Here is a 15,926-nt window from a genome sequence, read left to right as displayed (position 1 = left end):
TTTAAGTAAGTTTCTTGTCCTTTGCTGGCCTTTCCTTATAAGAAAGTAGCAACCTCTATATTACCTATAGTTTTCTATCTTCAGCTTTGCCCATTTCATTTATTATTCAAAAGCATAGACATTAAATATGAGTCTATAATCTATGCCTGTGTGTCTATATGTTGGGAAATTTAGTGGGAAGTGATATTCAAAAACTTTCTGAGCTGATATAATCAATCATATCACATTTTGTGTAGGAAAAACACTTGCAGGCTATCAAAACTTATTGTGCTGAAAGATGATCCAAATGATTAAGAATGCAATGAGCTTGTGGGAGATTGGCAGAAACTGAGGAAATGAGGTGAGGTGAGCCCAGATGCAGCATTAGGCTCACCTCACCTAATGGTCCCGAGTAGTGACCATTCATGCTGAGCGCAACTGAACATAACTTCTTTGAAGCATAATTGTGATGACCGATGGTTCTTACAAGGAGTACCCTCACTTTGTTTGCATAAAGAATGGGTCTCTGCTTCCCTTGAACTTCTAATAAGAAGCTGATCTTTACTGGAGAGTATGTGATAAGAGAGGAATGAGAGGACCACAACCAGGAAAATCCTTGGAAGAACAAATAGATACTGTCACCAATATTTCCAATATGTTAGAGAGAAGACGATACGGGATGCATTTAGAAGGGGCCTTGTTTGCATGATAAGCAGGCATTGAAAGCAGTTCATTCTGATGTGGGCCAGAACATTCCAGATGAGGGTTACTGAGGATAATTTATAGATCCTGAACAACACAAGATGGAATAGAGGCACTGATCTGGCCATGCTGTGTGAGCTCCTTTGTTATACTAGAAGCCAACTGCTGAAACATGGGACGGTTGTGTGACTCTGACAAGACTCTGAGACTGTCATGTGAGCAAGCTGTACACCTGTCAGGACCTTTATTCCTTCCTGTGTGAGGTAGAAATGTAAATATGTAAATAGCCTATTGTTAATATTCTCTGCATAGTCTTTTTCTTTTAAAGAATCTCAAGATACAATGTATTTTGATTCACATTGCAAAACCTGAATTTATCCATAATTATTTTGCTTTTCTTTCTATCGTTGCTTTTATAAAATTTTCAAAGATCTCATTGTTTTTCATATATTTATCTGACTCAAGCTGACTTTTACAACTAAAGTACTTTGGGAGCACTACCCCTTGCCTCTTACATTTATTCTTTCAACCCATTTGTAAAATCTATGCCCTTGTTGAAAGCAAAAGAATACACAGAATTTAAGTTGCCAGACTTTCAAACCTTTAAAAATGATCTCTAATCAGACAGAGTATTTGGACTAGGTTTGAGCTAAGTATTCAGCACAAAAATAATTAAATAGCACAAATTAATATTTTATTGATTACAGAGCTAAAAAGATATAAAAAAGAATGGAAACAATAGTAGGTACCATTAAAAAATGGAAAGTACCATTAAAAAATGAAAAGTTACACACCATATTATTCTGGTTTACTTTCAGTTTCTTCTGGGTAAACCAAGGCAACAGACTGATTGTGCACAGTTAAATGAAAGGCATGTTTGTGTATCTCATTGCTCATAGGTAGCAATTGTTAAAGTGGGGTATGCATGATATCTTGTTCTCCATTATGCTGCCCAGATATCTGCTTCTTTTTGCTTTCCAAACTCAACCCCACCAAACTCACCAGTCATCAGATCACCCCGTTTTCAGTCATTGTTCTTTCATCTTTCCTTATCACATTTATTTTCTGTTTTTTGTATAGAAAAAAGTTGTTTCTTTGCTTTGTGCTCTCTTCTCTCTCTCTCTCTCTCTCTCTCTCTCTCTCTCTCTCTCTCTGACAATCATTCTATTACAATTTTGCATAAAATTAATTCATATCATAATGAAATAAGAGTCTTGGTCTTTGATTTTTTTCAGACTCCTGATGTCCAGGGATCTTCTCTTCAGCTTGCTCAGCCACTGACAATATTTAAACTATTCTATAGAATAACCACACCACCTTCTTTTAAAAATCAGCTTTCTTAGTTTCCCAAGTTTATTTTCCGAGCACATTTTACTCCATGACTTCAGTAATTTAAAATCCGAGGTTTTCCAATCCAAAGGTGCTCTTGCTCATTGCACACCAAATTTGACCTCACCAGCTTTCCCAGCATGGCTATGATGGTGCTCTTGTGCTTTGTTTCTACCCCTTCATGGTATCGTAGACAACAACACAACCCTTGTCCCATCCACCTGGTCTGCTCCACACCTCCCAAGAGCGACTGACTGATGGTCACGATTATACTTCTTAGAACTTATGTTCAGCTGCACTCAGCGTGAATGGTCACGACTCAGGATGTCTAATGTTGCTGCATCTGGGCTCACCTCACCTCGTTTGCCTCAGTTTCTGCCGCTCTCCCACAAGCTCATTGCATTCTTAATCATTTTGATCATCCTTCAGCACAATAAGCTTTGATAGCCTGAGAGAACTTTTACTACACAAAATATCATATGACTCGCTTCTTATTGTATAAGAAGCTATAAAAATCTCATTGCTTCTTAAGTGTCTGTGTGAATGATACCAAACCACATATAATCTTGTTGTTCTAAGGTCTTTACATTTTTTTGAAAAAAAAAACTTTTCACTTAATATATTTTAATCATATTCTTCCCCATGCCCAACTTCTCCAAGATTTTTCCTCCAAACTCAACCAACTTCACGTTCTTTTTCTTTCTTAAAAGAAAAAAATCAAAGTCAAACTTTTAAAACAACCTTTGTTTGTTTCTAAAAGCATTTATGACTTCATAGAGTCACAAAGTGAAGCACAGCATTGCAATAGTTGGTAAGAGGGGCAACCGTTCTCATCCCTTCACCAGATAGCTGCACCCAGGAGTCCAGCACTGCAGCCTAGCAGCCCTAGTCTCTAAAGTCCCTGCAATTACTCCCTGTGCTGCCATGTTGAGAATGGCCAACCCAAGACATGGGGCTCATGGCACATGAAACCAGGCTTCCCCCTTTTCTTTGCTGTCTTCTTTTACCTCACCCAGCTTGATTTTTCTTTATCCATTAGATAAATTTACAGAGAGTGATGACAAAGTTTAGTAAATGTTACAACCTAGATTAATAATAGTTTGTTGCATGTGAAGGGGAACTTCCTTGTGCAGGGACAAAGAAAATTGTAAAGAAGTCAAATTAGACAGACTCTTGGGGGAAGCAGAGAGCATTCTGGATGTGGGTATGTAGGTGAACACACATAAGAAACTTTAGATGTGTTTAAGAAGTAGTGAGAAACGAAGTGTGATCTTGCTGCCACAACACGGAGACTGGGAAGTAGGTTCACAAGTGTATCTCTGATTGTCAGCATGCTTTCTATATTACTTTATTGACAAACTCAGCCTCCTCCATCTTTACATTTTCTCTCTGCCCATACCACAAATTTTCCTATGTTTATATTCTCTTAAGCATCAATTAGTTTAAGTTTCCTTTCTTTAAGAAGTTCTTTCCAGGGGCTGGAGAGATGGCTCAGAGGTTAAGGGCATTGCCTGCTCTTCCAAAGGTCCTGAGTTCAATTCCCAGCAACCACATGGTGGCTCACACCATCTGTAATGAGGTCTGGTGCCCTCTTCTGGCCTGCAAGCATACAAGCAGACAGAATATTGTATACATAATAAGTAAATAAATAAATATTTAAAAAAAGAAGAAGTTCTTTCCATTAAAGTTGTACTTATTAAGCACTCACTATGATGCTGGATTTGTAAAATACTTGCCCTATCATATGTCACATTTCTTCACAATTAAAAAAAGTCCTTAGATTCTTGGATGTTTACTTCCTTATCCTTTAAATCTACTGTGAACCTTCTTATCTTTCCGAAGGAAGACTGTGCTTTCAAGTGTTGGATGTAGCAGTTTCTGAGTGACTAGGGAATAAGTGCTAGTTAAATGAAAACAATGAGAGCTACAGGTAGACATTTAGAGAAAGAAATCTGATCAAAAGAAATGCAGTCTTTTAAAGCTTGAAATTAAAACTCACCTGGAAATGTCCTATTACCTTCTTGTCAACCACCTTGCTCCTGCCAAACAGAGCATTGCCATCAGAAGGTCATAACATGAATGTGGTTTTCATTTTCTGAGCTGGGAAGGAAAATCAGTCCTCCCAGTATTTCTTTCTGTAAGATGACATATAAGTTTCCTAGTTGCTAGGGGTCAAGGCTCTCTCACCATATAAGGGAAGTGTTGTAGTCTATGATTTCATCTTCAGGGAAATCTGAGCATAGTGACAGGTCTTCAGAGACCAAGTAAAGAGGAAGACACAGAATAGCCCATTAGGGAATCCCACTGGAACTTTTATTAGAAGTCTAGCATGTCTTGGAAAGTCTCTAGAGGGAAGTGAACCATCATGACCATTCCCAGTTTCCATGTAGTGGAGTATTTACTGTTTATCACTTTTCTGAAGTTAGGAACAGCTACTCAGTTTCTTTGTCATAGATGTAGTGGTGCGGGTGTGGATTTACACCTTCCTTGGAAAGTAAGTTCAGAGACACCTTGAGAATGAACTTAGCCCCTTGTGGCTGTAGGGTCCTGAAGGACTGAAGTGCTTTCCCTCTGCTCAGGGCATTTTCATTCTTTCTCATATTCACACTTTAGCCAGTTGTTTTGCATATTCTCAAAAGCCCCTGAATGAAGCTTTCAAAAACACAAAGCTAAGTGCAAATACCTGACTCAGGAGGTACCCCCAACCATGAGATTCGTATCCTTGGGAAAACCTCAGACAAGATTCACATAGTGGGACAACAGAAACAAAGGGTATCTGCTAAACACAGGGTGAATTGAGGCAAGGTGCTGACACTCAAGAGCTAAGCCAGGAGCAGCCCAGTGGAGGTTAGAGCTAGGTGCCCACTCTCTGAGCCAGGCCAGCAGGAATTCTTCCACAGTTTAAATCTGGAGTTTTTAATTCAACTTTCTTCCTCTTTTGATTTTAACTAGGTAGTATTGCTTTTTATTTTTGGATAGTAGGGAGTTGCCTGCAGTTCTTTCTAGAAATCTAAAAAGTATTGAGTTTTTTTTTTTTTTTAAAAAAAAGAAAACAAACTATCATTTTTGGTATACATACCAAGTTCCCACTCCCTCCACTCCTCTCATTTCCTCCACTTACCTGCACCCCCATCCACTCTTCGGAGAGGGTAAGGTACATTGCTTTGGGAAAGGTCCAAGGCCCTCCCTACTATATCTAGGCTGAGCAAGGTATCCATCGAAAGAGAACAGGTTCCCAAAAAGCCAGTATAAGCAATAGGGATAAACCCTGGTGCCACTGCCAGTGGACCCTTAGTCTGCCCCAGCCATGCAGCAGTCACCCACATTCAGAGGGACTAGTTTGGTCCTATGCTTGTTCCTTCCCTGTCCAGCTGGAGTTAGTGAGCTCCCATTAGCTCAGGTAAACTTTCAGTGGGTGTACCCATCATGGTCTTGACCTCTTTGCTCATATTCTCACTCCTCCTGCTCTTCAACTGGACTTTGGGAGCTCAGTCCAGTGGTCCAATGTGGGTCTCTGCTTCTGTTTTCATCAGTTGCTGGATGAAGGTTCTATGGTAATATTTAAGATATTCATCAGACTGACTACAGGACAAGTTCAGTTCGGGCACCCTCTCCTCTATTGCTTAGGGTCTTAGCTGGGGTCATCCTGGGAATTTCTCTAGAGACAGGTTTCTTGCTAACCCCATGTCTCCCTCAATCACGTTATCTCTTTGTTCTCATCTATGTCCTTCTTCCATCTTGACTATTCCATTCCCTCAAGTTCTCCTCACCCCTGTAAGCTTCTTGTATCTTCATAGGGATATCCTATGAAATTTGGAAAGTTTTCTCGTATGATTTTATTGAATATATTTTCTGTGCTTTTGAGCTGGAATTCTCCTTCTTCTATTCCTGTTATTCTTAGGCTTGTTCTTTTCATGGTGTCCCAGATTTCCTGGTTGTTTTGTCTTAAGAATTTGTTGGATTTAATGTTTTCTTTGACTAATGAATCTGTTTTCTCTATAGTAACTTCAACACCTGAAGTATCTCTTCTATCTCTTGTATTCTGTTGGTTATATTTGCCTCTGTAGTTCCTGTTTATTTACCCAGATTTTCCATATCCAGAATTCCCTCGGTTTGTGTTTTCTTTATTGCCTCTATTTCATTCTTCAAGTCTTGAACTGTTTACTTCACCTGTTTGATTGTTTATTTTTTTCCTGCATTTCTTTGAGGATTTCTTCAAATTTTTTGTTTGTCCTTTTCTCCATTTCTTTAAGGGAGTTTTTAATTTCCTCTTTAAAGGTCTCCATCATCTTCATAAAGTTACGTTTAAAATCATTTTCTTCTGCTTCTTCTGGTTTAGGATGATCAAGCCTTCCTGTTGTATGTCTACTGGCTTCTGGTGTCACCATGTTGCTTTTTAGGTAGTTAGAGGAATTCTTGCATTGTTGCCTACCTAACTCTTCCTTCAGTTGATGCCGGCAACGTCTCTGTGTCTTGGTCCAATCCTTGCAGTGACTGTCTGAGTCTTTGGGAATTGTTCTTGGTCTGCTCTGTACTGTCAATATCTGTGTCGCAGAGAGCCACTGAGGTTTCTCTTAGCCTGTTCTCTTCGTCTTCTCTCTTGGTTCACTGTCTTGGTTCACTCTATGCAGTCACAGCTTGTACTTTAGAGTTCTTCTCTTTGTCCTCTCTCTTGGTTCTCTCTCTTTGTCCTCTCAGTAGGAAACCCACCTGATTGCTGGCTAGATAAGTTGAGGCAGATAGGGGAGGGGTCCGGGGTTTTGCTGCACTATGGAGTGCACATAAAGTGGGGTGTCCTACCGGGTGACTGTTCATTCACCGCTTGGTCTTCTCAGCATTGTAGCAAGCTGTATTTCAGAGTTCCACCAAGGTTACAAGAGGATAGGTGAGTTTGGGAGCAGGATGGGACTAGTAGCTTGTAGGATTCTGTGCATGGGGGTGGGTATTGGGACAGCCTACCTGCAGGAAACTATCCTGCTGCCTGGCTAGAGAAGCTGAGACAGTTGGGGAAGGGGCCTAGGGTTTTGCTCCACTATAGAGATCCTAGAGAGTGGGGTGTCTTGCCGAGTGACTGATAACTCACCTCTTGGTCCTCTCTGTATTGTAGTAAGCTGTGTTTCAGAGTTCCACCAAAGTTGTAGGAGGATAGACGAGTTTGGGGGTGGGATGGAGCTAGTCCTATTGAGAAAATTTTCTCTTTCTCACTATTGTGAATTTTATTAGTGGGCAATGATTGCTCAGTGTCCTGCTCAAATACAGCATTGCCTTAAGGAATTCCAAATTATGAATTATTGCATATATATAATCACTTAATAGACATGTATGCACAATATCCTAATTGCAACATAGCATTTAAAAAATATTACAAGAGTTGCATGTATAATCCACATAGTATACATATAAACATGTATATGTATGATGATATGTGCAATATATACAGTAAAACATGTATTTTTGCAATGCTCAGGCCCAGAAAGGATAGGATTATAGGGAAGAAGTTGGATACCAAACACAGACAAAGGTGCTTGATATGGGCAATTTTAGTAAAATAAGTTATATTCTATCAACATTTCAACCATTTTTGGTAAATTTCTACACAAATTAAGGAAGAAACAGTCGTCAATTTTTAAGCTGATTCATATAGAAACACCATGATCTTTTAAAAAATTATTTGAAAATTTCATACACATATATAAATAAAGCATTTTGATCATATCTGCTCTGTACGCTACCTCTGAAATAATCCTTTAATATATGTCCTCCCAATGTCAAGTTCTTTTTCAAGGAAATTTCAGGTCAATAAAGCCAAGCAAGCATGTTCATGTGGTTTTGAACTGGGTGAGAGTGATTAATGTTGAGCATTGGGATCTTTGCAGAAAAGACACAAGAGACACTTTAAGTGGTTGGTGAGCCTAAGCATCTAGTCTGAGAGGAGCAAGCTCCAGAAATTGACTCTTCAGCTTTGAGTGAACATATTTGGAGCTAATATGCAACCAGTTCAAATCCTGAGGACAACTTCTGACACCGTTCCTTATCTACAGAGCTGTCAGCATAGCCTGACTATCTAGGACTGAGACAAAACACTAGTTGTTACAGACTGACATTACGCTTATAACAGAAAGCAATACAACTTTCTTATCTTACTGTTCTAGTGGGGAGAAGTGAAGAGTGGGCCCCTACTGTGGAAGGACTGTGATTTACCACGTGAGCTATTTAGTTTCAGATACTTCGTTATCCAGTAGTATCATACTAAAACTATGAAGCCAAAGTGTTTCATATATATTTAGTTTTGGCCTAAGTGCTAAGTAAGATATTTTTACTTACATGAATAAATCTTAATGGGCATAGGGCAGTTTCTCATGCAGAATTTTATACATCTGCTTTCTGCCCTGTAAATACCAGGGTGGGAACCTTCTTTCTATTTGAATCATTAGTGATATGTGATAGAATATTATTCTCTGCATAGATTTTTTTCTTAATCTTTCATTATTGAAGCTACTAAAATATTTTGTCTTTCTTCAATATATATAGAAAGATAGCCAATTCACCATGCAAACTATGCATATCTATGGATTCCCATTTGCAAAGTACCAGTGTTGGTATTTGAAGAACTGAAAATTGTCTGCTTGTGTGTGGATGTTACCTCCCTCCATTTCACTCTCACTAGAGGCTCTCTCTACTACTTTTATATGAAATCACATTAGAAAGACAACTCTAAGGAATTCAGTCCAGCCTTGTCTAATTGGCCTGCCACAGAGATGGTATTTCGGCAAAAGAGCCCCAGAATTTCGTAGGCCTTGAGACCTTAGCACAAGTGAATCCATGATAGAAGTACCATTCAGGCCATAAAACTCAGCACGAAGACAGTACCACCTGACCAAACTAAAAGAAAGGCCTAATCCATCAAAGTCCATAAATTTGGGAAAGTCTCTAAACATACTAACTTTGCCTTTTGGTTTCTGTAGTTCTGCTTCTGGTTAACTGTTTTTGTTAACTGAAGTATGTCAATCCCGGGCATGACTTTTGTGATTAAAAGCTCATTCTGAGAAAGGCTCAGTGTGACATTGGGATCTTGAGTGCCCAGTGTAGTTGCCTTATTTTTTTTATTTAAACCCATGTTCAAACAGTCTTCCCTGGTGACTACCCCACAACAATTTCCTCCTTGGAATATGCTATCCAAGACATTCCCCAGAACTTACTGAGTTGACTTGCTCATGGAGGTTGAGCAAAAGAGCTTCAAAGTCCGTTTCTGAACATAGCTTACAATATTAGCACTTCAAGAGTTCAATACCTACATATTTGGCTATATAGATAATTCTGAATCAATATGGTGAGATCTTACCTCAACCAACCACCTAAATCGTATGCTCTTTCTTACCTCTTTTGTTTTTATTATTGCATTGTTTAATTGTTTAATCATTAGCAATGAGATGGATTAAAGCACTTAGCTCTAGTTAGATTTGAAATTTGGAGACCAGATGATATCCTGGGAAATGAAAGTCTCTCATGCCTATTCTGTTCCAGATTTTCAGGATATCTCACCAAAACCGATTGTTACTCTGCTCTCTCAAACACATCCAGAGTGAGATTAACTGGCAGCTATGGAGGAACACCCAGTCAATTGTTGTCTTAAATGTTCATGGAGATAGAATAGCAGTTAGTTACATTCCAGACACTCCAAGTATCAAAATTAATCAGACCCTTCTTAGAAAGGGAAATTTGGAGGTCTTGCTTGTCATCTACACTGTAAAGTTTCACAGAATCAGTAACTGCTAAGGTTTAGTTTAGCAACTTGTTTTTTAACAAAAGCTACAGGTAGGATGGGAATGCAGTAGAATTTGTGTGGTGCTACCTTAAATTCTCAGTAACTGATCCCCATGTACAGGGGACCATGACCAGAACTCAGACCTAATTACAGCTATGGCAAAAGCTCAAGATGGCTGAGTCATTTTTGGAAGGGTAAATAACAAGAGGAGCATTTGGACAGATGAAGAGAAGGCACTTGCAGCACTTCGCAGAAAGATCTGTAATCCTACAGTCTGGGGAGCCTCTCTGCATGATACCACGTCCGATGATTTGCAGGAGCTGTTTCTCTGGGGTTAGGATGATAAGATTCTCATCTGTGTTCTGAAAGGGGTTTGGGATGTACAGTGGAGTAAACTAGATTAACAGTAAGGTTCTTTCAAATGTTTGTTTATATGGGGGTGCTGGTGGCAGAAATAATTGAGTCCTGTGGAAAACTGGGTTAAAGGTTTAAAGCAAAAGATCTCTTGGGCAAAACATTTTACTGAGACCAGCAGTGATGCACAGGTTCCTAGAAGAACATATGTGGAGATACAGGTTTAGTGATGTTTAATGTATTAGCCTTCTCTACCTTTCTCAGTTCCTAAGATAATTCCATGTGGTGAAAACACCATTAACAAGTCACATCATCTAGGCTTTTCAAATGAGTATAATTTCTTCTTGAGTTCTATCACTATTTTGCTGTAGCTTTCAGAGGTCATATAAAGAAGAAAACAAATGGCTTGCGAGGCAAGCCTTGAAGCAATGCTGAGCAGCAGAGACCAGTCTGGGGACATTATAAATAGAAAACAGAAAGCACAGAGAATGGAACAAGAATAACCACAGAGCAAACAGATAGGTAAAATGTCCTAGGCACTGCATTAGAAATGGAAAGAGATTAGGATCATGTGATCACTGGTAGCTTCAGTGACTCTAAAATGTCTGATGCCCTTGGTTAATAGGCATTGAAATGTGAAAAACTTTAAAAGCAAAAGCAAAACAAAACAAAGAGATGTAAAATTGCCTAAGGAATAGACTACAGCATTGGCTTCCCTGCTTCCTCAATACATTCTGACCTGGTCAACCAGGATTGAAAACATGGTGCTTAATTTCCAAGGAAACAGAGAAGCTCCCTAGATGCCAGTAAGTTTTAAACAGAGTAACCCACCAACCCCCACTGGGCCCCTGAGGTCCATTTCTTCAGTATAAGAGCCTCTGAGCTCTTCATTCAGGTGGCTGAGGATGTGTGGGAACAAGACAGGCTCTTTGACTTTGTGAGCCTCTTCCAGGATGCAGCAGCACCTCTCATCCACACTCCTCCACAGGCACGTGAGTTTGGGTGGAAGACGCTCCGGGAAAGGGGATTAGCTATCCTTTGAGGGAAGTCTATCCATTCAACTGGTCAGGAGAATTTTACTCCAAAGCATAGGAAATGAGGAATTTCCTGAAAAATTATCTTGGTATAGTCTGATTTGAAGCTTCTTAATTAGCAGCTTCCTTTCGCAGTTCCAGTTTGCTGGTAGACTGAGTCCTTGAAACTAGCACAGTGGGGCTCGGGACAATAAAGAAAGAAGAAAGTTGCATGCTAACCAGATCTGTAAATGGAAGGCACTGTGAAGACAGATTAAGAAATTTATTCATTGTGATATTTTGGAAATTATTATATAGAAAACAAATTAATTCTTAAGGGAATTTGTGTGAGATAGATGAGATCAACAGCAAGAAGCTGGGAAGAGGAAATCAGTCTAACTTTGGTCATTCATGATCTTGAGTTTCCCCCCACAACACACACACACACACACACACACACACACACACACACACACACGCACACACACACACACACACTTCGATTCTCACAATTGACAGAGGCAGCTCAAGTGTAGCTGTGCTCTTGTGAAGACAGACTGTCAGAGTTTGGTATACAGCATAGTTTTGTTAGAAGTTCTATCGCTCTGGAGGCCTTGTGTACAACTCCACAGTGAGACTTGGAATAGTGACTGGTAAAGGGAGAAGTTCTGCTGGGAAAGGGAGAATGACAGCAAAGGTTCAGCAGTTCCGCTAAGTGCTTTGTGCAGACATGGCGGGGGTGTAGGTGGACCGATGATCATGGAACTGGACACTGGACGGAGGATGAGAATGTGTGGCCCTGTGAGGGGCTAGCAAGGATAGAGTTTGGAGTTCTTTAAAAATGAAAAGGTTTCAGGGCCTCCAAGCAATGCTCAGTTATGTTAAGTTAGGATGTTTAGTTAAACGATGTGTGATAATCTTTACTTTCTGCAGCGTTAACAGGAAATCAAGCCCTGAAGCAGAGTCAGAGACACTGAGCTAAGAATAACCAGGCTACGCATACTGGATGTGGGTGAGTGCCTTTGAGAGAAGGCTGAAAATTAAGAGTGTGCAATGTATGGTGCAGCCTCAGTTGGCAGAAATATAGTGAGCAGGACCTCTGGGCTTCTGCAGTCTGACTCTAGGTCCATGGACTCTGCCAAGCAAAGACCCACATTAGCTCAGGAAGCAAATCTGGTTCACATACACTTTAGCTGAGTGCCTCCAATTTGTCCAAAGTCAGGAAATCTGATTTCCAATATCCTAATCAGACATTAAAGGACATACAGGAAAATCTGTAAAAGGTATTTGTTCATGAATGTTTGCCTGATATTAGGACAAATTATACTGAGTATAGTAAACAGCATTTATTAAGGAACTTATAGGGGCCACAGAGTTTGGGAAGTAGTTTTATTTAAATTTTCATAATCTTGCTGCTTATTACTATTTCTAGCTTATCATTCAGGAAATTATAGGGATCCAAAGAAAAATACAAATGCCACTAATGAGAGGTGAAAGTGAAGATTTATTCCCAGTGGACTCTAATACTATGTACTACTTGAGATGTGCTATACACTCTTGCTTGACAATAACCAAGGAGATGTCTAGAAAATACAAATCACATCAATAAAAGCCATATATTTGATCGTATCCCAAAACATCTTCTTGATGTGCATCTCCTTAGAGAAGACAAGCACCTAGCTCAAAGGGACTGGACACGGAGATCTTTGTTTGCCTTGTCTGCAAGGCAAGATATCATACACCAGTGTATGCGTCCTTTTACAAACTCTCTGCTATAAGCCACAGTGACCTCTTTCTCCTCGAGTCATGTGCTTTACTGACACTGATCAGTGATTAGAATAACTTTATCACCAAGCACCAAGCTCCATTTCTTTTGGTCATCCCCATGTCTTTCAGAAGAACAAATAAAAACTATCAGCAGTTGATCTTGTTTACCAACATACTTGGTCTTCTGAGCCTAGTTTAGTTTTTCTTTTATCTCTTTTTATTGTATCAAACAAATACCTGTGTGGTAGGCAAGTGCCTTCTGAGGACATATTTCCTGTGACTCTGACAGAGTAGCTAATTGGTCCATTAAAGATCAGGAATGTTTACACATCTCTTTTAACATGTATTCAGAGTGAGAGAGTTGTGGCAAAGAAGCGGTTCCTTCCTGATGACTTGTCTTCAACCACCTATACATCCTGGTCCTTTTGTATGGAATTTTATGTCATCTCCAGCATCTAGAATAGGGCCAGTTATATATTGTCTTGCACATTGCAGTTGAATACGGACACTTAGACTGCTAGACAGTGAACCTCTTGTTCCTATTTTGAAAACTTTCATGCAAAATGTTTTTCACAGAGATGAGTTGCTACTGTCTAGGTACAAATCGAGGTAATCGTAGAAAACCTCTCCTCACCACTGTGGAAGAATGAGTAGGGTTTGATGTTGGTTTGTGTTTTAGATGGTCATGTACTACAGGTAGAGTGACAATAGAGGGCTGATGGGGGTGATGTCATGTGTCTCTCAGGTGATCATGTACTACAGATAGAGAGGCAATAGAGGACTGATGGAGGGGAGATGAAGGTGAAATTTTCCTTTCAGATATGCTTTGAAAGAGAGTTAACCTCACAATATAAAAGGGAGGTAAAGCATCTTATGGTTTTCTGATGAGAGTGGAGCAGTTAAATGTTTAAATTTCTGTGAACATTTACAGTAACTGTGAGTTAAAGATAGTCACTAAGAAAGTCAGTCAAAAGATCCAGAGTCTTTGAATATTTAGCATAAGCTAAGATAGGAACAGTTACATGGCCCTTTGTCTTATTATTCTGTCCATTTATATTTCATTGGAAATCACCAAAACTAAATAGGCAATGTACATGTGATTGAGTATACACAAAATACAAATATCAGTATGTGCGTGCCAGCAAAAACAAATATGTACTTGTACAAAAGATGTTCATGGATTAATGGAGAGTAGAAACTACTGCAGGTGCAACTTGAAGACCAACTACTAAGACCAGATCTCCAATCAGAAACTGTTTTAACTTAGATACGAAAAAATGATGTCAAACTTGACCAGTGAACTGTGTTTTCAGGACCAATGGCCCCAAACTAATGTTTTCCTATGTTGTGTGAATATTTAGCTACATTCCCTGACTATGGGTTGTAGTCTTTTCTTTGAAGACAAGAACCACTAACTAGACTGCAGTCACAGTTCATTTAAGTACTGACTTGAGTGCTTTCTCATAGTTACTTATTTGTTACACACTCATCTCTTATGTAGTATGCAAACATGCTTGCAAATATTATTACACAGAATTCTCCTAACTTTAGGAAATAAATATGATTATGGTTATGGCTATCATTTTAAGAATAGTAGTTTTCCAAACATTCTATAGCTAGTGAAAGCTATTGTGATCTCATTCATATATCCATCCTATGTTGTCTTTCCAGGCAATATGATACGATATGGGAATTTCTGATCAGAGATGATGTCCAGCACCATAGGCCAGACCATGGAGTCTCCTAATCACACAGACTTGGATCCTTCCATCTTCTTTCTCCTGGGCATCCCAGGTCTAGAGAAATTCCATATGTGGCTCTCCCTTCCAGTGTGCTGCTTGGGCACAGCCACAATTGTGGGCAATATAACCATCTTGGTTGTTGTTGCCACAGAGCCAGCCTTGCACAAACCTGTGTACCTTTTCCTGTGCATGCTCTCTACCATTGATTTGGCTGCCTCCTTCTCCACAGTACCCAAGCTACTGGCTATTCTCTGGTGTGGAGCTGGACATATCTCTGCCTCTGCCTGCCTGGCACAGATGTTTTTCATTCATGCCTTTTGCATGATGGAGTCCACAGTGCTGTTGGCCATGGCTTTTGATCGCTATGTGGCCATCTGCCACCCACTCCGCTATTCTACCATCCTCACTGATGCCATCATTGCTCGCATTGGGGTGGTGGCTATGATGAGAGGTTCCCTGCTCATGCTTCCATGTCCCTTCCTCATTGGTCGTCTGAGCTTCTGTCAAAGCCATGTGATCCCACACACATACTGTGAGCATATGGCTGTGGTGAAGTTGGCCTGTGGAGACACCAGGCCCAACCGTGTGTATGGGCTGACAGCCGCACTGCTGGTCATTGGAGTTGATTTATTCTGCATTGGCCTCTCCTATACCCTCATCGCACAAGCTGTTCTTCGCCTCTCATCCCAAGAAGCCCGGTCCAAGGCCCTAGGCACCTGTGGCTCCCATGTCTGCATCATTCTCATCTCTTACACACCCGCTCTCTTTTCTTTTTTTACACACCGCTTTGGCCACCATGTCCCACTCCACATTCATATTCTTTTGGCTAACGTCTATCTGCTTTTCCCACCAGCTCTTAACCCTGTGGTATATGGAGTGAAGACCAGGGAGATCCGTGAAAGGGTTGCCAAGGTGTTTCAGTGGGGACCAGGAACTCAGCTCAAGGCATCTAAGTAATTAAGGAGTATAGAAAATTAAAAACATCTTTTCAAAATTAAGAAATTCTCAGTATTTGAAACTGGAAAAATATCATAATGTTGGGATAAGTTCTTCTGAATATTTCTGTTCATTTATAATATCCATAAATCACAGAAGAGGGAAGGGCTTCTGTGTTTCTTCTCTTTTATTCAGAGAAGTGTAACATAAGAACATTCTTCCATCTAGATAGCAAATAGATACAGAAAAGCTTCCTCTGCCTGGGCAAGGTTTACCTAGTTCATAAGAACTTCTGCATAGCCATGGGGTTCCCACACTTCCTGGGCCTCTCTTAGCACC

At 40.0% G+C, this 15,926-nt stretch overlaps 1 protein-coding gene across 1 annotated transcript; it reads left to right on the top strand.

Annotated features, from left to right (window-relative positions):
- The first annotated feature begins 14,618 nt into the window (after positions 1 to 14,618).
- LOC125395959 (olfactory receptor 52P1) lies at positions 14,619 to 15,608 on the top strand. Its single transcript, XM_048427709.3, has one exon. The coding sequence runs from the start codon at positions 14,619 to 14,621 to the stop codon at positions 15,606 to 15,608; it is 990 nt and encodes a 329-aa protein (XP_048283666.3).
- The last annotated feature ends 318 nt before the right edge of the window (positions 15,609 to 15,926 follow it).

Source organism: Myodes glareolus, chromosome 7 (genome assembly GCF_982192425.1).
Source record: "Myodes glareolus chromosome 7, mMyoGla1.1, whole genome shotgun sequence".
Lineage (NCBI taxonomy): Eukaryota > Metazoa > Chordata > Mammalia > Rodentia > Cricetidae > Myodes > Myodes glareolus.
This window is presented reverse-complemented; position numbering and strand designations above follow the sequence as displayed.